The sequence below is a fragment of the Colletotrichum destructivum genome, chromosome 4, assembly GCF_034447905.1.
Source record: "Colletotrichum destructivum chromosome 4, complete sequence".
In the NCBI taxonomy this organism is placed as follows: Eukaryota; Fungi; Ascomycota; class Sordariomycetes; order Glomerellales; family Glomerellaceae; genus Colletotrichum; species Colletotrichum destructivum.
This window is the reverse complement of record NC_085899.1, coordinates 4,832,242-4,859,190: the sequence shown is the minus strand read 5'-3', so window position 1 is coordinate 4,859,190 and position 26,949 is coordinate 4,832,242. Positions and strand designations below refer to the sequence as shown.

At 57.5% G+C, this 26,949-nt stretch overlaps 7 protein-coding genes across 7 annotated transcripts; 2 read left to right on the top strand and 5 right to left on the bottom strand.

Annotated features, from left to right (window-relative positions):
- The first annotated feature begins 384 nt into the window (after window positions 1–384).
- CDEST_07411 (Putative protein kinase) lies at window positions 385–6,091 on the top strand. Its single transcript, XM_062923570.1, has 2 exons — window positions 385–1,215; window positions 1,397–6,091. The coding sequence occupies exons 1-2, from the start codon at window positions 962–964 to the stop codon at window positions 4,959–4,961; spliced, it is 3,819 nt and encodes a 1,272-aa protein (XP_062779621.1). The 5' UTR covers window positions 385–961; the 3' UTR covers window positions 4,962–6,091.
- Window positions 6,092–6,385: 294 nt separating this feature from the next.
- CDEST_07410 (Putative vacuolar protein sorting-associated protein) lies at window positions 6,386–10,431 on the bottom strand. Its single transcript, XM_062923569.1, has 7 exons — window positions 10,301–10,431; window positions 10,018–10,175; window positions 9,696–9,947; window positions 9,521–9,640; window positions 8,582–9,463; window positions 8,186–8,521; window positions 6,386–8,136 (listed from the first exon to the last, which is right to left on the bottom strand). Exons 1-7 carry the CDS (start codon window positions 10,362–10,364, stop codon window positions 6,793–6,795), a joined length of 3,156 nt encoding a protein of 1,051 aa, XP_062779620.1. The 5' UTR covers window positions 10,365–10,431; the 3' UTR covers window positions 6,386–6,792.
- A 1-nt stretch (window position 10,432) lies between these two features.
- CDEST_07409 (uncharacterized protein) lies at window positions 10,433–13,627 on the bottom strand. The gene is made up of 3 exons (XM_062923568.1): window positions 13,269–13,627; window positions 10,852–13,209; window positions 10,433–10,804 (listed from the first exon to the last, which is right to left on the bottom strand). The coding sequence occupies exons 1-3, from the start codon at window positions 13,498–13,500 to the stop codon at window positions 10,599–10,601; spliced, it is 2,796 nt and encodes a 931-aa protein (XP_062779619.1). The 5' UTR covers window positions 13,501–13,627; the 3' UTR covers window positions 10,433–10,598.
- Window positions 13,628–14,828: 1,201 nt separating this feature from the next.
- Window positions 14,829–16,799, top strand: CDEST_07408 (uncharacterized protein). The gene is made up of 2 exons (XM_062923567.1): window positions 14,829–15,325; window positions 15,473–16,799. Exons 1-2 carry the CDS (start codon window positions 15,292–15,294, stop codon window positions 16,717–16,719), a joined length of 1,281 nt encoding a protein of 426 aa, XP_062779618.1. The 5' UTR covers window positions 14,829–15,291; the 3' UTR covers window positions 16,720–16,799.
- Window positions 14,829–19,103, bottom strand: CDEST_07407 (Putative carbon-nitrogen hydrolase, nitrilase/Cyanide hydratase). The gene is made up of 2 exons (XM_062923566.1): window positions 18,035–19,103; window positions 14,829–17,962 (listed from the first exon to the last, which is right to left on the bottom strand). Exons 1-2 carry the CDS (start codon window positions 18,962–18,964, stop codon window positions 17,135–17,137), a joined length of 1,758 nt encoding a protein of 585 aa, XP_062779617.1. The 5' UTR covers window positions 18,965–19,103; the 3' UTR covers window positions 14,829–17,134.
- A 500-nt stretch (window positions 19,104–19,603) lies between these two features.
- CDEST_07406 (Putative FAD dependent oxidoreductase, FAD/NAD(P)-binding domain superfamily) lies at window positions 19,604–21,668 on the bottom strand. The gene has a single exon (XM_062923565.1). It carries the CDS (start codon window positions 21,537–21,539, stop codon window positions 19,815–19,817), a length of 1,725 nt encoding a protein of 574 aa, XP_062779616.1. The 5' UTR covers window positions 21,540–21,668; the 3' UTR covers window positions 19,604–19,814.
- Window positions 21,669–21,819: 151 nt separating this feature from the next.
- On the bottom strand, window positions 21,820–26,891 carry CDEST_07405 (Putative inositol polyphosphate kinase). The gene has a single exon (XM_062923564.1). It carries the CDS (start codon window positions 26,715–26,717, stop codon window positions 22,380–22,382), a length of 4,338 nt encoding a protein of 1,445 aa, XP_062779615.1. The 5' UTR covers window positions 26,718–26,891; the 3' UTR covers window positions 21,820–22,379.
- Window positions 26,892–26,949: the final 58 nt, after the last annotated feature.

Genomic DNA, 26,949 nt, shown 5'->3' with positions numbered 1-26,949 from the left:
TCACACGAGCAGTGGCAGTGGCAGTGGCAGGAACATGCAGGAGGAAAACAATTCAATCCTCTGCCAGACTGCCACAGACCCCACAGCACAAGCTGGTGTCAGACCTCCCCGGTCTCTCGTACTGTGTGCGCACTACAAAGGACGCTGGACAGTATTGCCTTCCTGCTGCTCCCCTCTATCCCACCCCCCCCTCTCTCACCCCTCCCCCTTCCCCCCCTCCCCTCTCTCCCGACTCCCAACCTTGCCTTGCCTGGGACTTGCACCCACTACCCACCCTCCACCCTCCACCCACCATCACCGCCCATCATCCATCATCCACACCCACCACCCACCCGCCTTCCTCTCACACAGAGAGATCCCTCGTCTTTTTAGTTCTCATCTAACCCCCCCCCCCCCCCGGAAGTACACTACCTGGTGCTTGCTAACCTCCCAAAACCTCCTCTCCTGGGTCCAGTCTCCCGCTTTCCCTCCCGTTCTCTTTTGACTTCACATCGCCTCGTAATACCTCATCCTGCGTCTGTCTTTTGCCTCGAGCCCTACGCATCTTCTGCCAGCAACTCACTCCAACAACGTCCGACGACTCCTTCGACGCACACCTACAACAAACACTCACGAGTCACACACCATATTACACACAGCGCGGTGCCAACGGCGAATTATCCTACGATCACGGATTTCGTGTTCCGACTAAGCCTTCCCTCCGCAACCTACTTATTCGGTCCTTCCTTACGTGCTTTTGAACATTTGCGCTCTTCACATCCTACCCGGTCCGTCACATACTACCACCCGACTCTCCCCCACGATACCATCATGGCCACCTAAGCATCGAATTTGTCGCTGCCTTTCGATTTCTCGGCCGCCGTGCGAGCCTCGTTCTACGTTCCTCCCACGCACCTCAGCATGTCGAATCGCCGATCGAGACTTCCCCGACCAGTCCATTCTCAACCCTTCTTCGCATATCATGGAACCGCAACATCCTCCCCACCCGAGGAACTCTCATCACCCTCACCTACAGACCCTTGTCCCGCCTCTCTCCAACAAGCTGCCTTTGAGGTCTTCCGCTAGTACCCCGATGACCTCGCCTGGCCTCTTCAGCCCCTCGAACCCACGCCCGAAGATGAACTTCCCGATCCAAGCCTCGTCCGACTCCAACACCCCGAATTTCGAGACCAGCAGCCCTTATCTGCACCCGTTACAAAAGCACAAAGTCAGAGAGTGAGTGTTCCCTTCTCGTCTGTCCTCGTTATGCCCATCATCCTGCGCTCCAGTTGCATGTTCTCCGTGGGCCCCCCCTCGATGGGCTGGCTCATCAGTAGCAGGGGGAGGGGACAGATTGATCGCGGACCCCGCGACCGGGGGAGCGCAGTCCGATAAGCTAACCATGTCAAACCGATAGGACACACAAAGCCCTTATTGATTCCGACAGCATCACCGGTCGTAAACTCATTAATCAGTATGAGGTCATCGAAGAAATCGGCAGGGGCATGCACGGAAAGGTCAAGCTCGCCCGAAATCTCGAGACGGGCGAAAATGTCGCAATCAAGATCATTCCCCGCTACTCAAAGAAGCGTCGTCTCGGCAAGGTTATGGCCATGTCCCCCCAGGAGAAGACGATGCGCGAGATTGCCATCCTCAAAAAGATGAGGCACCCTAACGTCGTGTCGCTGCTTGAGATCATCGACGACCCCGAACTGAAAAAGATCTACTTGATCCTCGAACATGTCGAGCTGGGGGAGGTCGTCTGGAGAAAGAAGGGTCTCCCCCACATCTGCCACCACGAGCGTCGCCGCATCGAGAGAGAAGCCCGTGGCGAGCCCCCGACACCCGAGGAGGAGCAGTACGATCTGATCATGGAGAGGCGCCTGGCTTTGAAGGAGCTGAAGCGTGCCAAGATGTCCCGGGCCAATATGGGCGTGCACGACTTTTGGAGCATGGAGCACGGCGCGTCTGACGACGCCAGTTACGGCTCACAGTCCCGCGTTCCATCTAGAGACGATCTGGGTAACTTGGACCACGTCAGAGGCGAAGCTTCCCAGCCGAACTCTTTGCAGGCATCGCGAGCCACGTCGAGAGCCCCGTCACGGTCCCAGTCAGTAAAGTCCGTCGACGGCGGCTTCGCCGTCTTTGACCAGGAAGCCATCGAGACCGACGACATGGAGACGCCCGGTCCCCAACGAAGCAACCCGGGTTCTGCGACTGCACTGGACGGGACCATGTATGGCGCATACATGGAGGATGTTGCGTTGCGGGGCCGTTCGCCCAGTATGGCTGATTCCATCATCTCGCACATGTCCTCGGTCGACTGGAATTCCCGCATGCACGATCCGTTTGCGGAAGACTTTTCCTACGTTCCCTGCTTCACCATTGAACAGGCAAGAACCACTTTTCGAGACACTGTTTTGGGACTCGAATACCTGCACTACCAAGGCGTTGTGCACAGGGATATCAAGCCCGCCAACTTGCTCTGGACCAAAGACCACCGGGTCAAGATTTCTGATTTTGGTGTTTCGTATTTCGGCCGCCCAATTCGAGATGGTGAACCGGATGATGAAACAGTCTCAGAGTCGGAAGCACAAGACTTTGATGACGACCTCGAGCTGGCCAAGACGGTTGGCACGCCAGCCTTCTTCGCGCCCGAACTGTGCTACACAGACGCCGACCGCATGGAGCAGCCAAAAATTTCCGAAATGATTGACATTTGGTCGCTGGGTGTGACGCTCTATTGCCTGATCTACGCCAGAATCCCGTTCCAAGCCGAGGACGAATGGCAAATGTTCCGCAAGATCGCCACCGAGGAAGTTTTCATCCCTCGCAAGCGCCTCAAGCCTGTGGATCCGTCCACACCCCCAAACTCGGAGTCTCTCTTCAAGCGGCATAATGTGCCTCCCTACAGGGACGACAACGAGCTGGCTTACGAGGACATTGACAACCTCCTGTACGATCTCCTACGACAGATGTTCACCAAGAACCCGGAGAAGCGAATTCGCCTGCGGGACATCAAGAGGCACCCCTGGATTGTCCAAGGCATCCCGAATCCCATTACCTGGATCGACGACACGGATCCGGCGCGGCCGTCCCAGGGCAGGCGTGTGCAAGTCAACGACAAGGAGACGGCCCATGCCGTTGTGCCCATTGCTTTCCTGGAGCGAGCCAGATCTACAGTGAAGAAGGCTGTCGGGAAGTTGATGCACCCTTTAGGCGATCGAAGCGATAGTCGGTCACGGCGGAGAGCTGCCAGCAGCGCCGCCAGCTCGGCTGGAGACAGCATGTACAATGTGCCTCCCACACCACACTCAAGAGATGCCCGGCGCAAAAGCTTGAAGAGCGAAGACTACTTCTCCAACGTCAAGGACTTTGCCTTCAACTCTGAGCACCCGTTGGTCCACAGCCAAACGGCGTCTCCCTATGAGTCTTCCTATGACCCTCTCGCAACTGCTATCGCTCAGCCCGCCGGGGCTGCCTTGTTACATGCGCTCCAGTATGGTAGCAACGAGTCCAGGACGAACAGTGGCACGGCATCGCCGTCGGACCAGTCTACGATACCTGGGACCGGTGCAGCGTCGCTTTACAAGCCAAACCAATACTCACAGAGTCCCTCGAACGGCAACAGCTATCTGATGCTGACGGCGAACTTGCCCGAGGTGAAAACGCTGCCTCCGACACCTTTCGTTGACCCGACACTCGCCGACCCACTGAACGAGATGCGGCAGACGCGCGGATACGACGCCCTGACAGAGGAGGCTTTGCGGGCGCGTTCGGTCGAGCGTGGCGTCTTCAGGGAACAAGACAAGCGGGCTCCCGCGCAAGTAAGTGTTACAACCGCAAGCGTCCCGGGTACTCTTCACCGGATGCCCAGCCTCCCTGGCAGACCCCGGGCTATGCGCTCCGTCGACTTGGGCAAAGCGAAGCATGCCAGCAACGGTTTAGCTTCGCCGCTGTTTTTCTCGTCGCGGTCCGTTACTGGTTATCAACATGGCCAACCTCAGTCGGATTCGAACATTTACGAGAATCAACGAGCGACCACGGACTTGGAGGAGAGACCCCAGACGGCTCACAGGATCGAGAACGTCCGGGATGTGCCAGAGGCAAGGACACCCCCTCCCCGAAAGTACAACAACTCAACACCCGAATCATTCGCGCGGGCGAGAGACGAGCTGCACCGCAAGCACATTGAAGAGTATCAGCACCAAGTCGCCCAGCAGGCCCTGGATGATGTCAGGTCGGACATTGCGGTTGTGGACCCTACGGAATATCCTTGCCCCGTGTCGCCCGACGACGAGTTCTTCGGCACGCCTCCGCCTCATGGTCGTGAGTATACAACAGACACGAGACACTCCTCCCGCTCGGCGTCCATCGGTGGCTTGGCTTCTCCCCTCACAAGTCCGAGCGATGTCAACAGCCCGATCTCGTCCACCACTCCACCTTCCAAGGAGGAGATGCTCGCCTTTCAGTCGGACCCGTCTCTGCCTGCGCTCCTTAGCGGCTCCAGCTCTGTTTCCGCCGACCTCGACGCCGAACCTGTAGAACCTGCTGTCGTCAACAACAAACAGGCCCTGCTGGAAACAACGGACTCGCTGACACCTCCGGCTCTTGTCAAGGAGCCAATGGCCGGCTTCCCTCTGGAGCAGTACGAGCAGCAGGAGCGCTTTGACCAACAACACAACGCTTCGTTCGATTCCGGGTCGATACCGTTGCGAATCACTCCCAATACGACCTACAGAAGCCAACCTGCAATTCACCGCACCCCCGAGTTCAGCCCACAGGATGATGATGATGACGATAGCGACAGCGACGAGGGCCTGTTGATGGCAAAGTCTAAAAAAAAGAAGTCGACAAATGCACACGTTGAACGAATTCCATTCGGCGCCAGGCGGCGTGACACCAACGTGAGCATCGCCAGCACCGAGACGGCCAAGAAGGTTGTCATCCATGGCGAAGATGTAACCACATACCCCGATTGAACGTTGTGCATTTACTTGCACGACGAGTAAATTACTGCACACCCTCAACTCCATCTAGATACTATCAAACTGCATACTGGCTTTAAGGATGGCTTCCTGGTACAGCATTCATCTACAGCCGGCGGAACTATCGAATTCTTCCGTTAGGCTTGCTGAACAATTCCCGCGCTTTCTTTCTTCGGGGGGGTTTTTTCTTCTTTTTTTTTTCTTTTTGCAAAATATCCAAAGAACAGCATGCAATCAGATTGCACATCTTCGTCGGCATGTTTTGCCTCATGGACTTTTTCAATCACGTTTCATTTCCCTATAGAGAACGACCGCATCTGGCTAGTAACAGCCGAAAGAGCTGGAGAGGAAGCAGAGTGGATCCAGCGTCGAAGGCTTCTCTGTTCTCTGCTGGGATGGAGTGCAGATCGTGTGCACCCTGGACAGTCCTTTTCAAAGGAGCCGTACAACCACGACGGGGATTCTGGCTTCAACTCGGCAAAGAGCTCTTGGCTCCTACATGCAGGCCTCTCTACATTTTCCGGAGCTACTCGGTCTGGGGCGGAGGATTCATTTAGCCGAACTGAGACGGCTACACGCGGAAATGAGCGGACGGATGCTTGGGGGTGGAGGATTTGGCTGGCAGATAGGGCCGGCGAGCTAGACGAATGACGAAGACCGGGGGATGCTGCCCATGAAGGGACATATCGGCCTTTCGACTGGATGGCAAGTAACTTCGGAATGAGGGACACAAGAGGATGCCTTACCGGTAGACTCGTTTCCTCCCCAGAATTCCATTTGTCTTTGACTGGTAATCGGGATACGGAAGGAAACATTCAGGGGTGGCTCTTGGTTTTATTTCCAAGCATTTACTCTCATGCCCATCACGCCTGCAAATTTGTCATTGTCTTTTCAAGCATCAAGAGCGAGGTTCAGGGAAGGGGTTCCTGCTTTGTAATGGTGGATGAGAATCATTCTCTCGGAGCAACGGCGCTTTTCTTTGGGGGTGCTTCGTGGAGAGGAATTGTTCGTTTTTCTTACATGTAACCCCCCCTTTCAATGTAGCAGCGGCGTTGGAGGAGAAAGAGAGATGAGAAAGACAGAAGGCAGGCAGGGCAGCCTTTATGTCTATAAATAGAGCAAACCCCATTTCTCTTGCATGACGATTGCCACATTCAAGGACATCTCAAGTCGTGACTATCTGCCCCTTTTCCTTCTCGCTTCCAGAGCTCACTCCGAAGGCTCAACACGCCATGCATGAATGGAAACCCCAGCCAATCGTCTCACGAAATAAGTCCCTGAACGGAAAGTTAGTGAGTGTCATTGGGGCGACGGACGGCCTCCAAGACTTCCGCCCCCCCCCTTAGCTAGCTTTTCTATGACTTCTCGTGCTACTGCAGTCCACGTCAACTAGACGAATACAGAAAGCTGTTTGCGTCGTCAGAGATGGGGTGGAGGGGAGACCTCAACCTCCTCGTACTCAGTGTACGTACGTAGGTAATCAATTCAGTGTTGCGCATATTTTGTAAACCGTGCGACTTTCTTGAGAGACCACGTTGGCTGGCTATGTATTTCACTAGAGAGGGATGAATCGATCTGGTATCTGCCTCGTCCAAAACGGGGCAGTGTCCGTTCGTTGTATCAGGTTTGCGCTGATGAAGCTGGTATTATTACGCGATGTAAACCACTACCGATCTGGGCCTCTCTTGCCCGTCTTTCCACGGCGTTTTGTAATGGCCGTCACCCTGCAGCACTACAGCCGAGCCTTGTTTTCGAGTCGACAAGTGGGACGGGTCCATCTTGCAGGTTGATTGCCATCCCTTCCTCCCCCCAAACCTCTCCTCGCTCACGTTGTGTCGGCGTTGGGCGCCCCCATGACGCCACGCCCGAACCACTCGGCAATCGTTGAGAACCGGTCCTCGCTACGCTCCAGCTCGGCCTTGAAAAGCTCGTGTTTGCCCGCCGTCTCGATTTGCGTCTTACGCAGCGCGCGGATCGTTGCGTTGTCGTTGGCGCACTGCGGGCACTCGCCCTCAGCGCGCAGGCATCGCTGGTGGAAGCTGTGTTTACAGAGGAAGTGCACTGCTGGCAGATCAAGCGGCGCCGTGCAGACGGCACAACGCGTCGACTGGAACACGGCCGGCTTGGAGCCGAGGTCGGCGAGTTCCGCCCGCTTCTGCTCCGTTTCGACGCGGAACGCCGAGATACGCCGCCGATTCGCCGCGATCTCCTTGCGCTCGCGCTCGATCGTGTCGTGGAGGTATGGCTTGATCATGCCCATGGTCGCAACGCCGCCCGATGAGCCCGACTGCCCGACAAGCGTCTGGATGACCTGCAGCGGCGCCATGAGGCCGTCCTTGTCGATCTTGTTGAGAACGGCAGAAAGCTCTTCTGAACCAGCCTCCTCGAGGATACGCGGGTCCGAGGTGAGGTACGCGAGGGCCGCCGGATACAATTGCGGTTCCTCAGGCCCGTATTTACGCAGCGCCTTGATAGCTCCGCGGGTATCCTTGGCTGATGTGTAAGACCGGAAGATGTCAAACAGCAGGCCGGATTGCTCCTTGACTAGCGTCGTGCCGTCCTTGAAGTTGGACAAGTGAGATAGGAGCAGAACATTGGAGCTCTCCATGGGAATGTCCTCGCCCTCTATGAGTTTCTTCGCCTTGTTCTCCCACTCTTCCCGGTGCTGTTCCCCCTTCTTTTCGTTCGACTTGTGAAGATACATTTCAAACAGTGTGGTATACAGGTCTGTTTTGTCACTCTCCTTCAGGCCCTTTTCCTCCAGACACGCCTCTAGGAAGACAATAAACTCATCCGGGTGGTCTATGAACGAAGAGAAAGCCGTCCTTGGGGGTGGCGGAGTATACTTTGGCGCGGGAATGTCCTCGGGGTTCATGATGATTTGAGCATCGCCATTGATTGCCGTGGTTCCGTTCCCTGGTGTTGATGGGCTTTGCAGAGATGATGTGTTCATGTAGGGTAAAGGCAGGAAGTTGGAAAGGTTCTGTACTGCGCTTGCTGCGCCGGCAACCATGCCGCCTCCGACAACAGTTTCTCCGTTGTCCTCGATTGGGACTAGATGCAGTCTAGGCCGGTACTTGCCGGTGTAGTAGTCGACAAACACTGATGTCGCATCTTTCGGGCAGTTCTCGATGAGGACTCGAGCATACTTTTTGAGACAAGGGAATGCCTTGAGAAACGTTAGTCAGGCTCAGAAGCCAAGGGTCCATGTGACTCACTACTTCCGGGTCTTGATGCCAAATAAAATCAAGAGCCTCGTCATATGCCTTTGAATCCTCTATGAGAATATCGACTACCAGATCAATCTCGCCATGCTTCTTGGCAAGATAGGCCGCTTGATCATAGTATCCCCCTTGCCTGCACATGGAGATTGCGGTCTCCAAATCAAACTTCAAGTCACCTGGTGACTTGATAAAGGCCTCTAGCTTGTCAATATCTTTGAGTTTGGCATAGCAGTTGAGGAGCAGTGTTGTGTGATCGGACGTTGCCTTGCGGTGCTCGTGTAGTTGTTCGAGGTACTGGATGAGGTTATGTATCCGCTGAGTATCAAGAAACTGTGGATGCCCGTCAGTCTCAGCTGTTTTTCATATTCTTGTGGGTGGAATATCCATTACCTTTCTGATAACCTGCGATGGTTCTGTCGTATCAATCGCCTTGATATACTGAACCATAGCCCCGTCATAATCTGCTTTCTGGTATAAATAGTCACCGAAGCGCCGGAAGATGCCACTCTGTTGTGTGGCATCCAAGCCCGACTTTTGCGCCAACTCGACGGCCAAGGGAAACATGTTGCGCTGGTACAACATCTCGAGGCGCTGTTGCAATGATTTCTCGTGATACCGGCTGACCTTTCCATCTTGTGTGAGAATGAAGAGATCGCCCCAAATCTGGAAAATGGCCTTGAACGGCGAAATCAGAGACTGTGTGTGTCCCAGAACCCTCAGATCTGGCTCAAGGAGAACAAATGTGGATGCGTTGAACAGCGCGTCTGCGGCACCGCCTCCAAAGCGACGACGCATGGTGTCAGTCGGCTTCTCGGTAGTCGAAGACGATGGCGGGCATATCAGGGCGACGTAGTCCTGGTAAATCGAGACCAACCGTTTTGCCGACTCGTACGCGCGTGGCGCTCCTCTGCCCTCCAATGTGTAGGTGTAGATTGCATCTTCTCTAGCCACGACAACATCTCCCGTCTTCTTGTCAACCGTCATGCAGTCGACGTGGCATCCCATGTCCTCGACAGTCTTTGGCGGGGAGCTGTGGCCTCTCTTCGAGATGCTCAACTTCAAGATCCGGGCTGTTGTTGAGATGAACAGGGTAGTGAGGCCCTGGGGATCGGCCATCAGCTCTACACCCGTGATGGGCTCCTCCGACTCATGAACGGTTCTTTGTCTAGCTCCCAAATCGTTGATTAAGTCGCCTCGGATCAGGGTTACGGTGCCGTTGGCGAAGCCAACCGCTACTTGGGTAAGATTATCGAGGACGTCGATAGCCGATATCTAAATTGGCACCAAGTCAATACGTGCATTGGTGCTCGAGTGTGAGGTCGGCATTACGGGAAACTGCTTCTTGCCGTTGCTGATCTGCAAAGTGCTCAGGCATGTAGGCATGTTCGTCTTCTTTACCAGCTTGTCCAAGGCCCAGATCTTCAGCACCGGCTCGCTACTAAGATCCTCCTGTACGAAGGTCAGAATCATCGTGCGCGCTCGGGAAAGTTTCGATTCGACCTACTGCGACCGTAACCAGCAAGCTCGTCCCCTCAATCTGGCGCATGTGGGTGATCGTTCCAACCTCGTGAGCCTGGAAGCTCTTCACCACCTTCCAGCTCGACCCAACAATGCGAACGTATCCATCGTAGCTACCAAGAAACAGGCTGTCCGATCCCGAACAAACACTGGCGATCTCGTTGCTCTCGAAGAAGAGTCGGGTCTCGTCATCGGCAAGTCGGACCTGGCTGACGTCGAAGAAGTCGAATGCCTTCCACTGCGAGAAACGCAGTCAATACAAGTCGTTGGGTGGGGACCACCGATAGGGGAAATTATCGCACGCGTACCTGAAAGGCCATGACTACATCTCCTAGCGGCAGCAAGTCCTGGGAAGGGCAGAGTCGGCAGAGTCGGCAGCGGAGTGTGCAGCAATATTGTGGTGGTTGTTGATGAACGTCGGGTGCTTCGCGCTCCAATGACGCCGCTGTGGGGAGCTTGGAGCTGCCTGTCGTTGCTGCTCAGGTGGTGCAGTGGTGTCCGGCGAATGTGGAGCCTCAAGCTACTGGACGCCACACGTGGCGTACAGTTGCACCAGCCACACGTCGTCGTCGTCTTATCTTGGCATCCTACCGTAGCAGAGGAACGCTGTTAAATGCCGCTTCTCATTCTTCGATATCGTTGACCGGCACGTCATGGATTCGCTATTTCGGTAGTCTGTCTAACGAGACTTTTCTGGATTTCAGCTTCACGCTCCACTCCACCAAGAAGGCAACCCACGAGCACGCACCACATCCGTACTTTTTTAATGGTGTATCTTCTACGGCCGCGACTGTAACAACAACCTCGTTCTATAGTTGCACATTGCTCTGGGGCGTCTTTGCCAAAGCAGTTTGTGTAACCCCCGACACCATTAATAGCGAGATCTATCTTATTTCAATAAGCCGGATTGCTTCAAGCGGCTGCCAAAACTGCCCCGCTCTGTCATCTGGTTCGAGCTCAGAGTCCTCATGTCGACGAGAGGCACCATGGATGGTCTTCCATGCGCGCACTGAAAAGGGAATGAACATCGGCTGAGACGGAGCACAAGAGACTCACACTCGCCCCTGGATAAGACGTCATTAAACATGATGGCGCCTACGCCAGTCAGTGAAAGTAAAGCGTTCCTCGAGGGGATAACTCACTGCGACAAGATCTCGAGTTGAGCAAATCGAGAATTGCTTGAGGACAGCCGTGAAAGTTGGAAACCCAGTCAACTTCGCGACTAAGAACTCCATTGGCAAGGGGAACGGGTCGAGCTGGTGGCACGCCCTCCTCCTCTGCTCTCCATATCTCCTGCCGAAGAAGATCGGCGAGTAGCCTCGGCTCTAATCGGCACCTTTCTGCAATGCTCGGCGGAAGACTTGTTACGTTCACCTTGGGGAGCTGTTTGCTTTTGTGCCGCCACTGAGCTGACTCCGGCTCTTCAACCTCATAGAAGATGCCCCATCGGCGTATGTGATATGAATACTTGCGCAGCAATTTGCATTCCTTGGCCGAGAACTCGAATTGAAGATAGTTCTCGAGCATTTCCGATCGTGCAACCACCTCCTTGGACCCTTTTGCTGGATGAAAATAGTCCCGCATCAAGGTCTCAAGTCGACATCTTTCATCGGCAGCGTGTTGATCTATAAGAACCAACACAGAGTTGGCCCGCAAGCCTGATAGATCACCGCCGGATATTTGGTCTCGCCTAAGTTTCACTAAGATGAACTTACGATCAACCTGAGAGACAACTTCCGCGCCCACCAGGGCAGCTTTAGAGATGCGCCCCGATAATTTGATGTTCGAAGTATGAGTTCCATGGGAGCATCCGGCTTCCATATCGAGAGATTGGATTGCTGCTCGATATGACCATTCGTCATCCAAACGACGTACAGGAGGTTCAGCAATTTGGAAGACGGGATTTTCCCATTGAGAGAGCAACCCTTTGAGCCATTCACTAGGCCGCTGTCGCGACTGAGAATTGTTTGATTTGAAGAATTGGGAGGTCGAAACAGGCTCCATATCAATAATGCTCGATAATTGAGCTTTATCAGGGCGTTCGCCTAAACGCGAGACTCCTTCATCGTCCCTGGTAAGGCTCAAAGGTTCGGGATGCGATTCAAGATGTGAACACGGCTCTTTTTTGGCGGTGGTGATCGTTGGGCGTATACAAGTTGTCTCTTTTGATCCCTGCTTCGGCGGGGAATCCGAGCACATGTCCTCAAAAGGTTTGCGCAGTAGATTACCCGCATCGTCAAGAAAGCGCAAGCTGGGCTGCATCGTCTCGATCTCCCCGGGACTCTCGGCCATGAGAGGTGTGGTGGTATTTGCATGGGAGGACACCGGAGTTGATGCGCCCGATTTCGTTTTCCCTTCTAGGACTCGTCCGACCTTCACTCGTTGCCATAGATCAAAAGGAGACTCGGATCTCGAGATGGGCGTTGCAGAGTTGGACCGACTAGCCGTCAACGGGACTGTCTGTGGCCGCTTAGCATCCCTGCGTGGGGGCTCTGTCTCGACTTCATCTCTCTGCTTATGACTGGAAGACCCACGAAGGGAAGTGGTAACACTATGTGGACGGAAGCGATGCTTCTTTAAGAACTCGTAGCAAACCAGCTTTAGCAGGTCGATGATGTCTGCAAGAGTGCGGTTTCGGTCATTAAAGAAATCCTCGAAAGAGGCGCCCGACAGCGGCCAGGTCCGCGAAGAAGAGCTGATACGGAAGTAGAACATGGGCCACCGATCCAGGCCACGCTTGGGCCGAGCATTTCTGTCCGAGGGCTGTCTCAATGTCGGAAGCACCACGAGGGGCGAGCCTCTAGAGACGGCTGATTCCTCCTCTATTGCAAAACCGGAGTTGATGAAAACGCGGTTGACCTCTTGGTACAGGACGTTTGTACCATGCTCGTTAGTCACAGGATGAATGCCAAAGCTGATGAACTGAGTCTGCCGGTTGGCCACGGGACTTAACGATATACAGCCCTCGATGGTCAACTCTCCGACCGACGCGCCGATGGGAGTCCAGAGCACACGATCCAAGCCGTCGACGAGACCCGATTGGGACAGAATCCGTGAAGAACGTGTCACTGTGTCCAGCTTGGATAAAGTGCTGGGTCGGAAGCGTGTCTCGTTGTTCTTGACGGTGTCTCGGATGGAGATGGTCACGTCCGAAGGCCAAGCCAGCAAAAGGGCGGCGACATGGCGCAGCAAACGGCCCCATTCCTTGTCCACGGCGGCTTTCTCGGAAGCCACAGCCCTCTGCTTGACTCGGACAGCCATGGAACCGAAAAGATCTCTAACGGTGACGCGAGTCCCATGGCTAAAGGTAAGCAGACGCTGTTCTGGCAGGGCTGGGGTGTTGCGGGCCAAGACTATTGAGTTGTGGATGGTGAGCGAGTTTTGCGAGTTGTACAGATGGTGGTGAGAAGTGATGGTGAGTAGAGACAGGGCAGCGACCGAGGCGAGAAAGTTGCCGTTGATGCCGTAGCACTCATGTTCGGGCGAGTGTCTCGATGTGTCTAAGTCAGGGTCAGCAAGCGCAGGTCGAATCGGTGGTGTCATGGTGCGGCGAACTCACGGTGCTGCTTGCCCAGTCCGCCCGGCTCTCGAAACTCGAGGGGTAAGATTCCCAGACCGTCATCCTCAACAACGCAGTTCCCACGGGAGTAGTCAACGGTAATATTGAGCCTGGTGGCGTGTGCATCGAGGGCGTTCTTAACGAGTGCGCAGACAACGCCGTTGATAGAGGTGACGGTGGCAGAGGACCTGATGCGACGGATGACGTCCTCGGGCAGGGGCTTAATGGACATGATGGCGATTGGGGGGTGGGGGGGCCATGCCGACACGCGTCAGGATGAGCCACCGGAGATAGCTATCGATGCGCATGGATGGTGGTAACGGTAGACTTGCAAAGGACATGCGGTTGCGATGTCTTTGGCTGCGATCAAGCAGGTGCGTTGCGAACGACGTCAAGAAGAGCGATAAGAGGCGATAAGATTAGATAAAGCACATTCTTCTGGTACCTGGGCACACCATGGACCGAGTGTTGCGGCCCCTGCCTTTTCTCAGGTACCTACCTACCTACCTAGGTAAGTAAGGCACGGATACACATGTGCCTAGTCACACCAGCAATTGGACGCCATGTGAGCCCGAGAGTTTCAACTGGAGGCTGGAATTGGCAAGTGTGTAAAATAAAGAAAAAAGTGAACCGAGAGCTTTGACCCACGGCTCGCGAACCGTCGTGGTGGGTGGTTGGGTGGCTGAGAGTTGGTGAGTTGACGACTATCTCGACTTGCCCGGAGCTTCTTGGTGCAGACGGCAAGCGATGATGAGATACTGCAAGTTTCATGCCGAATCATGGGACAGTGACGGATTACGGTCACCGCCTGTAGCCATGCGGCGGACGAAGAGAGGGTGGAAGATGTGCAAGCTGCCGCCGCTCAAGGTCTAACTTTGTCTGTCACTGTGCTGGGGCCTTGTCTTAGCTGTGGCTCCTCTTTCCTTATTCTCAATAGTGACTGTGACATATAGACACAACTATCTGGTCGGCCGGGATCTCTCGGGCTGTAGTACGGTGCATTTTTTTTGGAAATCCGCGAATCTGAGCAAAGAGCCAGGCTGAATTCGAGATCTGGTGTACGGAAAGGAGAGTGACATTACACATCGGATGAGAGCGTAGCTGGTGATTACCCATCGCACAGACTATGATGACATAACACAGCCCGACATGAGCACATACAGAGATGATGTATATCCGTATCTACAGTCATTAGTGATGGGCTGCACTTGGCAAGTGGCAAGTAGGTAGGTAAGCAACAATGGAGATGACCCAGTTGGCACTGGCAGTGCTCGAAGGCGCTCTAGGGGTCCACGTCTTCTGGGGGGCCATGCAGTGATCCTAGCCGAGCCGGGCCAGCCCTCTGTCGACGGCTCGACTCCGCCCATGGTTCAGTGAGAGTCTCAGACCTCCAGTAACGCCCACCGCCCGACAGTGGGCTGGGCAGCGACGGGGCTGCTGGGAGGGCGCTAGGTCCACTGTCTCAATCGTCCCAATCGTCTAAATCGTCCCAATCCGTCCTGGCGCTCCACTACCGCTCCCGCCTGCACTTCCACCTCCACCTCCATGTCCATTTCCATTCTCATTTCCATTCTCATTCCCATTCTTCGCCTTCGTCCCTCCTTCAATACCCATTCCCATCGCCTTTCCCGTCTTTCCCGCCTTTCCACCTCACGATCGATACGCACGCACACAAACACACGCACACCATCTGGCCAGCGCATTTCATTCGTATTCCTTCGATTTTCTCGGCAGGGCTTCTTCGTCCGCGAACCTGACTCTCCTACCGACCGACACCCGCTGCTCACTCTCTTTTCTTTCGACTCTCCTCTCCAACGTACTCTTGCTTGTCCTGTCCTTCACACCACGCTCCGACAACTCGATTTGAATCGACTCGACTCGACTCGCCCACCTAGACTCGGCACCTTACTCTGCCATTGCGCCGACACTTAGCCCGACAACACTTGGCCAAGTCTTCATCGGCTGGGGTCTCTCGCGAATAATTGCTTGCTCTGCGTTGTCGTCCTGCCCACAAGGCTACCGAATGGCTACGACCGAGGCCGCACTGCAGCCGCACGGTAATTGACCGCATTTTTCTTTGTCGCCCACATTCCCATGACCGTCGATTCTACTCGCCCTCGTCGCACCCCTCGGCAGGTCTCATTCAGCCCACGCCGTCTTCTGCAGACGCACCCAGCCACCTAGAAACACTGACAAAATGCTAGATCGCCCCGATCGTGCAGGCAGGCGCCGTCCTTTTTCCACCTGGGTCAAGAAGCTCACAAACTTCAAGACGTCCTCCTCGAGCGACGGAGGCGGCGTGCATCTTCCCACTTCGAAACGCCAGCAGGCCAAACTACATGCCAAACTGCGGGCCTCCAAGAACAACAATAACAACAACAGCAACAACCCATATCCCCAGTCTGGCCGCGTGGCCTCCGCCAGCCACGCCGATGTCGATGTCGAAACCAGTTCCTATTCCTTCTCAACCGCCCTGAGCGGGAGCGCGACCTCTCTCGAACCCTCCTCGCGCATGTCATCCGATGATGGTCGCGCCCCGCCCACCGCCGGTGCAAGGTCCATGGCCCCAACGATATCGACAGACCACGACAGAGCCCCTTCGCTCGTCGCTCCCTCTCACGGCGCTCCCTCGGTCGCCGGAACAAGCCGGACCATCGGCGGCGTCGAATCTCGCAGGGGAGGCGACAGCACCTTTTCGTCGCCAGCGCCCTCTGTGCGCTCGCTGACGACAACCCTGACGACAATCCAGTCCATGGCGCCAAATAATGGCGGCACCCATGTGCCAACGAACCCGACCACCAACGGCAACCACACATCGCACCAGGGTCATACCCAATCGATCCACTTCAACCAACCCTTCCCGACGGCCTCGCCCGCCTCCGCCATTCCCGCCCACCTCGCACCCGCCGCGGCGGGACCAGGTAACCCCACGACCTACACCACCGCCACCGCCAACAACCTTCTCACCGACAACGCATCCATCATCACCTTGGCGTCGTCATCCCAGCGCCGCCGTCGCCGGTCGCTCGATACGGACGCCTCGGTTCGCGCCTTGGCCCCCTCCTCCCTCTGGGGCGGTAGCCGCGAGAGTCTCCCTCTCAGCGTTCTCAGTGCCAACATCGATCCGGTCGTCGGCATGCCGACAACCCCCGGCCTTCACCATAGCAGCTCGCGCATCGCCAACGCCGAGCGCACCAGCATCTACTCGGCCACGGGCGTTGCCCCTGCTATGCCCGGCGACCGGAACAGCTTCTATGCAAAGCAGAGTGGCAACGGCGACGGGGCAAGCGTCCGGAGCGGATTGCTGGGCCACGGTCGATCAGAGAGCATCAGCGGGAGCATTGGCGGCGTGACGAGTCCGCTGACCAGCCCCCGGGAGGCGTCGGAAAAGGACGGATCTGAGGACAGGGGCGAGGGCTCGAGTCGAGCGAAGACCGAAGAGGAGCGCTAAGAACATGGCGCCCAACTGCTCTTCACGACCATTTCTCTCGCATTAATGAATCTGTGGCATGGTGGGTTTTTCTTTATGGCTGGCATTACATGGGAGGATTGGGAAGGTTGGGAATTGGGGATCAGGGGTTCATGGATATCACACTACCATCAAGGGGGTTCATACGCGGTCAGTCTAGGCGTGAGCCAAACGTCAACGGAAATACATGCATTACGAGCGAAAGCTACAGTTTGTACTCGTCAGCGATGACACCGCTTTTGTTCTGGTGTGATTACAGAGAGCCGGTTTGATGGTCCTACGGTGCCTGACACGCAGCGTAGCATCTTCCACGAGTCGGTTGCATCGCCGACTTGACGTGGCAGACCCAGATGGGGCATGCCGACAGCCCGGCGAGGCAGCGGGCCAGCGGCGCCTCTTAGTACGGCAGGGGGTCCAGGTCCAGGCCGTCGACAGAGAACTTGAAGGAGTCGTTGCGGGAGTAGCTGCCGCCGACGTCGATGTCGAGGCGGCCGCGGATGCAGTCGTCAAAGTCGACGTCGGCGTAGATGAGTCCCTCGTCGTCCTCCCACTGGGGGCCGGCGAGTACGTCGCCGAAGGGGCCTACGATGGAGGAGCCGCCGCGGGAGACCCAGTCAGCAGCTGGTTTCGCCGCCGTCTTGATGGCGGCGGAGGACCGGGTGCCATTGGCGCCGTTGATGGGGGCGTTGTCGTCGTCGTCGACGTCGCCGGGCAGGACGATCTCGTTGCCGTCCTCGACGATGACGGATTTGCGGCGGCGGCGCGGGCTGTCGGTGGTTGTGGCGGAGGTGCCGTTGACGGGTTTGTGCTTTTCGGGGAGCGCGATCTCGAAGCCCTCCTCGGTGAGGCACGAGTTGCGGCGGGCGCGGGGGTAGGCGTCGGCGTCTGGTTGGTCGTCGTCGTCGTTGCCGTCGCTACTGTCGCGCTGCACGGCAGAAGCCGACGACGACGCGGGGGGCCGGACGGCCATGTTGGAGGAGACGACGAAGCAGCGGCCCTCGCAGGCGATGGCGCGCATGAGAGGCAGCCAGGTATCGCGGCCGTCGGCGGTCGGAGCGAGGTAGAGGTTGATGTTCTGGGCGTAGAGGGCCTGGCGGAGGAGGGGCATGTAGTTCTCCCAGCAAATGGCGGCGGCGAGGTTGAGGCGGACGCCGCGGATAGTGGTGGAGACGGCGCGGAGGGTGGCGGGGGAGCCCTGAGCCCAGATGAGGCGTTCGGTGGCGGTCTGGTGTCTGTCAGTGTCTGGTTGTGGCTCGTCTCGGGGTTGGAAGAAAAAGGGGAAAGGGGGGACGCGTACGGGCATCACCTTGCGCCTCTTCCCGATCATTCCCAACCTGGGACAGACGTAGACGACGGCGCAGTACAGGCTGCCGCCGGCGCGCTCGATGCAGCCGACGACGAGGAAGACGCCCGAGTCGGCGGCGATCTTCTCGAGTTCCTCCCTCGAGCCGTCGCCCCGCTTCGGCTTCGGCTTGCCCTCGTCCCCGTCGGCGGCGGTGGTAAGATTCTGCGCGGGCAGGTCTCTGTTAACCCACTTGTCGCCAGCGCCGGCGCCGGCGTCGCCGACGGTGTCGCCGAGGTCAACGGCGGCGTTGAAGTAGGCAAGGAAGTCATCGCGGCCCTCGGCGGTGCGGGAGCCGATCTTAGAGCCGAAAGAGGCGCCGCGCGGGTACCCGGCGCCGAGGTAGGCCTCGGGCAGTAGGAGGAGGTCGGCCGCGTTGGCGGAGGCGCGGGCGGCGAGGAGGGAGATCTGCTGCAGGGTTGCGGCGGTAGTCGGCCCCGCCGCGGGAGACGCCGTCGCGAGGCGGATGGGAGGCATTGTGGGAGGGGAGGGGGGCTCCTTATGTCGGTACGCTGAGGTTATTGGTTTCTGCCGATGTTTGCCTGCGATAGCTCGAGAGGAGTTCCTCTGGCGTGCGGGATCGAACTTAAGGGTGTACCCTGACCTCGAAGCAATAATAGCCGAGCACGAGGTATTTAAAGATGAGCCGTGACTGTGCAGTTTGCCGCGGGATTTGATAAGAGAACCGGGCCGGACGTCGAAAGAAGCCGAAAACAGAATGTAAGAGAGGGGAGCGGGGGGGGGGAGGAAAAGAAGAAAACTGGAGAAGGCCGAGAAATGAGATAATTCAAATCCCGGCACACAATACGGCGGACGCTTCGGCGATGGAAGAGCCCACGATGCTCTGTCGAGCGGAGGCATGCCTCCCACGGAGGGGGACGTCATCGCAGCTACCCCGCAGCGGGTGGACGAACCAAAGGGAGGAGCTCCACGATCGCTAGTCACAGCGAGTGGGGACGACCCCTGGCCTCTGGGCCCAGGGCCCTGGCTGTCTTGTGCAGCCGCCGGCACTGTTGGGGGAGGGGCTTTTTTGGGGGGGAGGATGCCTGCAGCGGGTATCTTGTCGATCCCTCCCAGTGTCGTGGGTTAGGGGAGTCGAGGGTGGATGAGTCGTGGATAAGGCTGGATACCTTAGGGTGGGTGCTTTGGCCTACTCGCGTTTGACCTGGACAATGAGACATAGTTAGAGACGTGTATTTAATTCGCAAACATGAGATGTTTAGAATTCGTGGGTGATTGTCGTTGTAATAGAATCATAACGGATAATAGTGATAGTAATATTAGCAAGAGAGAAATTAGTAGTCTTGAGGAAGTGTTTAGAAGGGCTTGTTGACAGCCAATACGTTTAGTTGGTTAGGTTTATTCGGAATAGAAAATCACCTTCAGAATTCCATCATGAGAGGCGGAATACCATGAACCAAATACTTTTACTGCCGGTCGATAACCCCAGCTACCAGCTATCGATCTACTTGGTAACCAAAACATATTAGATGCTATTTTGGTTGGCAGCCTATGAAGCCACCCTTGGCTTGAGCCGCTGCCCTTACCAACAACAAACAAAAAGCCTGTTTAACACGCATTTCTTGACTGATGCGTGCATTTCATACCAATTCGTTTTTCAATGTCAAGCTAAACACATGCCGTTTTGCTTCCCCCTTATTTCTGTTTACTTCCCATTACATCGTGGTGCCACCAAGTGCTACTGCCTCGCCGCTCCGTTGGAAGCCCGCTCCCGTCACAGTAACTCATCCACCAGGTTGCTCATGTCGGCCTTCTTGACCCTCGCCTCCGTGATCAACAGCTCCCGGGGGAACCACTCGTCCAACTTGCCTCCGGGGAACCCAGCGCCCTTCTCCAACGCAACATTCTCTTTGCCCGCGACCATGATTCCCAACGCCGTGCCGCAGAGCCACGCCCACACCATGCCGTCGCCGCAATACCCGGCACTGACCCACTCCCCGGCCCCGGCCCCCTTCCACCTTTCCTCCTCACCGTCATCAACCTTCTTCGCTCTCAACCTCATCTTCTTCTCCTCGCCCTTCCGACCCCGCAGCGCGACTCCCTTCCCCCCGGCCCCGGACAGCGCCTCAGGAACCCGCCCAACAAAGGGCGCCATGTCCCCCGTCATGGCCAGAATCCCGCTCCACGCCCTCGTCACATTCCCGCTCCAACGCGCCCCGAACAAGGCCTTCATGACGCCTGCCACGTGCGCCACCGTCATCGACTCCGTCCCGGAGTCGTCCCACACGCCCACCATGTCGACCCCCTGCCCCGCGCTGCGCCCGAACCCGCCCCCGAGCATCACGTCCCCGTTCGGCCGCTGCGTCACGTAGTCGAACATACCCCCGCCGTAAACGATGCTCCACGACCGGCTCCCGGGCCCGCTGCCATCCTTCCACCGGAAACCGTCCCCACCCCTGTCGCCATCACCGTCGTCATCACCACCTGCTGCCGCCGCCGCCGCGGGCCGCTGCGCTGTCATATGCGCCTTCACCCCTGCCATCTTCCCCCTCAACCCCGTCAGAAATTGCGCGGTATGCGCGTTCGTCGCGTGCACCACATGCCTCGCCCGAATCGAACCCCGCCCCGTCCTAACAACGTACGGCCTCTCCCCATCGCCCGCGGCATCCAACACGACCTCCTCCACAGCCGTGTTCATCTCCAACGCCAGCCTCCCGCCCTGCGCGTCCAGCAGCTCCTTCCAGATCGCCGAGACAAGCCGGTACGGCCACAGAGCGCCGGCCTTGTACACCAGGCTGCCAAAGACGTGGCCCTCCTCTGCCCCGAACCGCTCGACCGTTGCTTCCCCGCCCAGCACCTCGACCTCGACCTCAGGCACCCACTGCCTCAGCTCCTCGACGCCCTTCACCCCATCCTCGTACCCCTTCGCGTCGAGGAAGAAATCGACCGTCTCGACCACCCTGCACTCCGCCACCTCCCTCCCTTCCATCCCGCCGACCTCCAGCACGGCCTCCGCCGTCCGAAGCGCGAACCGCGTCAGCCGCGCCGCCCCTTCCCTTCCAACGTACCGCGCCAGCCGGGGGAACAGCTCGTGCGGGCTCGCCTTCACATGCCCGCCGTTCCGCCCCGTGGCGCCTGCGCACAGCGCCCGCGCGTCGAGCACCACGACTTTCGGCCCATCGCCAGCCTCATCTGCGTCTGTAGCGGCGGCGGCGGCGGCGGCGAACAATCCCCTGACGACGGCGACGCCCGTGATGCCGCTTCCAATGACCACTACGTCGGCCTCCCGCGCCAGCGTCTCGGACTGCATCCCCACGAGCTCCGGGAACGGCGGGTCGTCGAGCCAGTACGGGCTCGAGGGCCTCTCGTGCGGCATGCCGGGCGCCGCGTTGACCCTGGCTAGCAGCGTCTGATACTGCCTGTTGAGGTCCAGGAGGAGCCTGGCCACAGCTCCGACGGTCTTGGTCGCGGACCGGATAGCGGAGAGGACCGAACCCATGTCGCCGTTCGAATGGTCTTGCGGGAAATGATAATATGCCGGTGTTGTTCTTTGATAGGAGCTTATGATGATGGTGACGATGAAGACGGCGGTAGTGATAACCTGCTTCTCTGAACGTGTGGAGACAGGGGGGGGGGGGGGGCTTGGATACAGCCAGATGAAGAGTTGTGCCACCTGCCTTATTGTACCTTATTTATCTCCCGGATGTCGGGGGCTTACCTAAGACTCCCGGACCGAAGCGGTCGGGTCATCGGCACTGTGGAAACGTCTAATCGTCCGTGTGGTCCGCGTCGAGGACGATGCATCACTGAAACAAGGCGCGGAGCGGAATCAGAGTGAGCGCAAATCTAGGACGGGCTCAATTTTGTCTAACGTCTAACCCAGATCCCCAAGCAACAAGACAACAAGGATAACGAAAACTTTAAAAAGAGAAATCAACGCCTTGGTTATCCACCCAAAGACCGTTTTCACCAAATCCTACTCAGTCCAATCTGTACCCGCTGTCCGGGCGTCGCTTCGCTCAACCACCACTCTGCTCTCTCCACCAACCTCGATCCACACTCAACCAGCTCACCATTCGTCGGGACTCACGTCGAACACGACATAATCTGCAGCACCCACCAACCAAAGCCTCTTGAGGCTAGCGGGAGCGAGAATACAAAACATCTCAGTTGCCTTGAAATCTGTATTGTGACGCCAGATCGATGCCGGGTATGTTGTCAAATGCCGTCCCTGACTCCGCGATTCCCCCGTCCGTCCGCGCCAACCAGCCATAACCCCAATCCAGAATAATAATCCCCAAAAATATTATCAACAAGAAAGTAGAGACTCGTCCTCCACTCATTCACTGACTGACCCCTCTTCGTCCGACAGGTGGTCCATGTCGATATCATCGACGTCCTCCATCCTGTTACTCCGTCCATGACTGTCCAGGCCCATGGCAGCCCGGGTATCTTTCTGGATCTTGAGGAAATACTTCCTCAACGTACGAAGACCTCGGAGGAAACCACGATCCGGCTCATTGGGGTGCTGAGGCGGGCATGGCTTCCCCTCGGCCAGGTCGCCTTTGGTCAGGCTGTTTGCGAAGTCGGCAATCTTGAAATCGATGCCGCGCTTCTTCTTTTGCCTTTTCTTCTCGCGCAACGCCGACGACTCTTCCGTGTCGGTTGCAAAGTCAGTCGTGGAATCGTCAACGACTGTATCGTATTCATTACCCTCGCTCGTCGTGTCACCGTCGTAAAACATGAGAAGACTGGCGGCGTAGAAGCGGTAGCCATCCAGCTCCTTGACAATCGACTCGAGGTGGTCCAGTTTCTGCAGGATGGTCGGTATGTGCCGCAAGATGCTGGCGTAGTCCACGCCGTCGTAGAGAAACCGCGTCAGGGCGTCTTGGAATTCCTGCCCGGCCTTGAGATCGCGCCCAAAGTACTTGTCCTTGAACACGTAGCTCTGGCTCTTGACATCCCAGACCTGGAGCCCACACACACGCACGCCGAGCTCACGCGATGTCGTCCTGGCGCACTTGCCTTGCTGCGACTTCTGCTTCTTGGGCGTCGCCTCCACACCGTACTGCCTAGTACCCATTTTCAGGTCCATGATGCATGGTCGCTTCATGCCTGCCGTGAGGTCTTCCAGCAAGAGGAAATACTCCACGCGGGAGTCCCTCTGCGTTTGTGCTTCCTTGGGGTTCACCGGTCGCGGGATCTTGCGAAACTCTTGCGTGGGACTCGGTACCTCGGACGGCACTGTCGACGCATAAGTCGAATGCTCAATCTCAGAGACGCCTCCGGGTTGAGGTGCCTCTGTGGCAGACACCGGAAGGCTCAGTTCTTTCGCGGTCCCTTCGTGAGGACTCGCACCATTCGTATTCGGCGCCTCGATCATGGGCGAGTTTACTTGCGATGTGATAAGAGATTGCCCGCCCTCATCTTCGCCCCTGTACCCAGCGTCGTCCGCCTCTTCCCAGTACTTGAGATGGCCTCTGGACTCTGTCACTGTTCGTGGCTTTCGTCGGAGCCCTGTTCCGGAGTAGCGCCGCTTCTTCTTCTGCGCAATAATCTTGTCCGCCAGCGTCTCCGGCTCCGGTGCACTCGTGCCGGTGACATCCTTGACATCGCTGTCCTCGGCTTCTGCGGTCTCCGGATGGCAAGGATGCTCGGGACGTTCCATCGGGATGCTTTCCGTCGGCGGCGGTGAAGAGCTGCTTGGCCGGAGTGGGCTGGGGTGTTGGGGCGCGTGACCTTCTTGAGCTGACGGGTCCTGCCTGCGCACTAGATCGGGGACGGAGCTCGCTGGTCGTAAGGTCTGCTGCTTCCGGAAGGCCATCGACTTTTGGTGAGGACGACGGTGCTTGTGAATCGGGATGGGCTGCTTCAAGAAGACGTCGTTAAATACCTCGTTGCGCAGCCGCTTATTAACGGTTGTCGCACCCCAGCTGTTGGCGTGCCTGTCATCCAAGCTGGGCCTTGTGGGAGAAGTCGCTTTGCTCTCCTCGACGTTTTCAGGCAGACCAGAAGATGATGTACTTCGGCCCCGAGTCGGCAAGGCGGTAGGCGGCGGCGTCGGCTGAAGCAGGTTTCGTGGCAAGATGTGCCAGTTGTCGTCAAAGGTGACGGTCGGGATGGGCTCCGGCGCGTTTGAGAGCGACTGGCTGATGATCCTGCGGTGTTCCGTGTTATTGGCCTGGGATGCGCCGTTCGAGTTTCCATTGGTAGTGCTAGACTTGGAAGGCGACACCGAAACTGCGATGCCACTCTCTCCGGTCTTCTTGCGCTCCAAGGCGGGCATATCCTCGCGTTTGTGAGTTGACTTGCGCCGGGGCTGCTTGTGAAAGGTAACGTTCAGCACGCCGATGTACCGAGGGAGAAACGGCAGCAAGTCCGGATGGTCCTGCTCCACGTTCTCATAAAACTCATTCTCTCTGTTGTTGAGCTGTTTGCAGACAGCCCTCTTGGAAAAGCGCCAGAGGGTGGTGTGTCCCCCGACTTGGTGCTTGTAGGGAATGAGCTCAATCGCCTCGAGGGGCTCTTTGTGCTCGACTTGGTGATGGTGGGTGTGCTCTTCAAGATGCGTAGGCACCTGCTTTGCCGTCGGCGGCTCCTGCCCGTCTTCGACGGCGAGGTCATCGATGGTGCCAGGCTGGACCTCGCGGAGAGTCACATTCGGCTCTCCGGGCAATCGCTTCGGCTTCGACTTCGGCTTGTGAGAGGGCGTATCGGGGGGCTGATCGGGGGACAGCTCCTCTTCGGGCTCGGGCTCATCGGCTTTCACGAGCCACGGATGGAAATCTTCGGCCCTGGAAGTGGTGCGGGAGCCCGCCGTCTGTCTCGGCTTCGCCACGTCTCGCTCGCGCTCTGCGGCCTCTTCCAAGCCGGGATGTGGTACGAATACGGCTGAAGAAATCTTCTCCTCGCTGGACTCGTCACCCTCCTCATGACTCTCACCGCGGTCGCTGCTGTCAGCAGATGGGCGTCGAGTCTCAGCAGTCATGGTCTCCTGCACTGCAGGTAACGAAGCTTCGCCTTCGGAATCATCATGCTTGGAGCTGGCCTTAGTACCAGTCTGCCTGGCACCGTCCGAGTCCACCTTGTGGAAAATATCGCCATTGACTTTTCTCAGGCCAAAGTAATCCTGGGTCGGAGAGTCGGTGAGAATAGGGGTTTCGCCGTCCTGGGGCGACTGGAGAGGAAAGGTCTTGACCCTTTCCAGCTGCTTTGGCAACCAATCCTTCTTATCGAGAATCCTGGGAGATGGTTGCGCGCTCGCAGCTTTGGCGAAGTCTTCAATGGCAATGTCCGATGATAGCGGATCTTGTAACTCGTGGCCCAGGGAGAGCTTCTCCTTGGGGCGTGTGTCCTTTCTGCGGCCGGGTGTCTTCTCCTCCTTGGGCAAGCCTTCGCGAAAAAACCGGAGGCTGTAGCTTGCCTTGCGACTGCGGGCGTTTGGCTCGACGCCGATCATGGCCTCATGGACCGACTTCTCGACCTGGCCATCCTCCTGGCCGTCGATGGCCTCGCTTGACCCGATCGACCATATCTTCTCAGGTCCGACGGAGAAGCGCTGCTCCAGTTTCTTGGGTCGAACCTCGGGCACGGCAACGTCTTGATGTAGCTTCTGGTCGAGGGGGGCGACGGAGGCGGACAAAGATGCATCCGGGCTGGTAGAATGGGAGTGAGCTCGCGTCTTGCGCAATCCTCCCGTCGATCTCGACTCTAGGTCAACGCGCTCCAGTGACGAACCCCTGCCCCGCGATCGCGTGCCCTTGAGAAAGTCCCTGTGGTCCAGCAGCATTGCTCTGATGCCTTGGAAGCTAGAAATATCGTAGGTGGGCGACGTCATGATCTCCATGTCGGCGGCGGGAGGCTCGGCAGCGTTGATCGGATTGGTAGGGTCGAGGGGTGGTGCAGAGGCGAGTTGAGGGGCGCTTCGAGGAGTTACTGAGGCGCTGTGGCCGGGAAGGGAGGGAACATTGCGGGTATCGACGGCGAGGGGATCCAGGCCAGCAGCGGCGGAGGAGGGGTTACTAGGTGGGAGGAGAGAGTCGGCGGTAGGAGAGGGCAGCGAGCGCGTCGACAGCTGGCTCTGGGGTTGGGGGGGTTGATCTTGGTGAGAGTGCGTTCTCGAAGGGATGCCGCGAGCTGAGGCGAGTGCTTGGGTTAGCAAGGACGGACCGGACTGCCTCGGGAGGGCGGCAGGGCCTCGGGGCTTTTTAACATTCGGGTCGAGACTCGAGACATCCTGCTGGTGCTGGGTGACAGCGGCCGTGGCAGGGGGTAGATCTGCAGCTTGGGCTAGGGGGGTGTCTGGATGCGATGGCGGGAGGGATGAAGGGAAAGGTGGCTGTTGTTGCTGGGGGGCGGCGGCAGCAAAAGCAACGCCAGCAACATCAGATCCAGTTCCAGGATCTGCAGTAGACCCGTCTGCACCAGCGGCGGCAACGGCAACGGCAGCGGCAGAAGCAGCAGCAGCTGGTACGGACGGACAGGGACTTGCACAGGGCTTGGGACTGGATATGGGGGCGGAGATGGTGGTAGTGGTAGTGGTAGTGGTGGGAGTGGTGGTGGGAATAGTGGTGGTGGTGGGAATGGGCGGCGACGACGACGGCGACGGCGACGAATGCGCGGGGCTCACCAGGGTCGCGGGTGCGGCATTTTCGGCGTTACGAGGCGGGCTGGACATGAGGGAAACATCTGGCGAGACTCAGGACAAAATGGAGGATTGGTCGCCGGCTGTTTTGGGGCGGAAAGGGGGTTGTAGGGATAGAGAGCGGCGTAGGTCGCGACTCTGAAGTGTGTGCGGATGTATGTGAGAGAGAGAGCGTTGAGTGTGTGTTGTGTGTTGTGCGTGTGTGTGGGAGATTTGCTGCTGAGGTGTGGGAATTGGGGGGAAAAGGAAAGGGACGTCACGACAC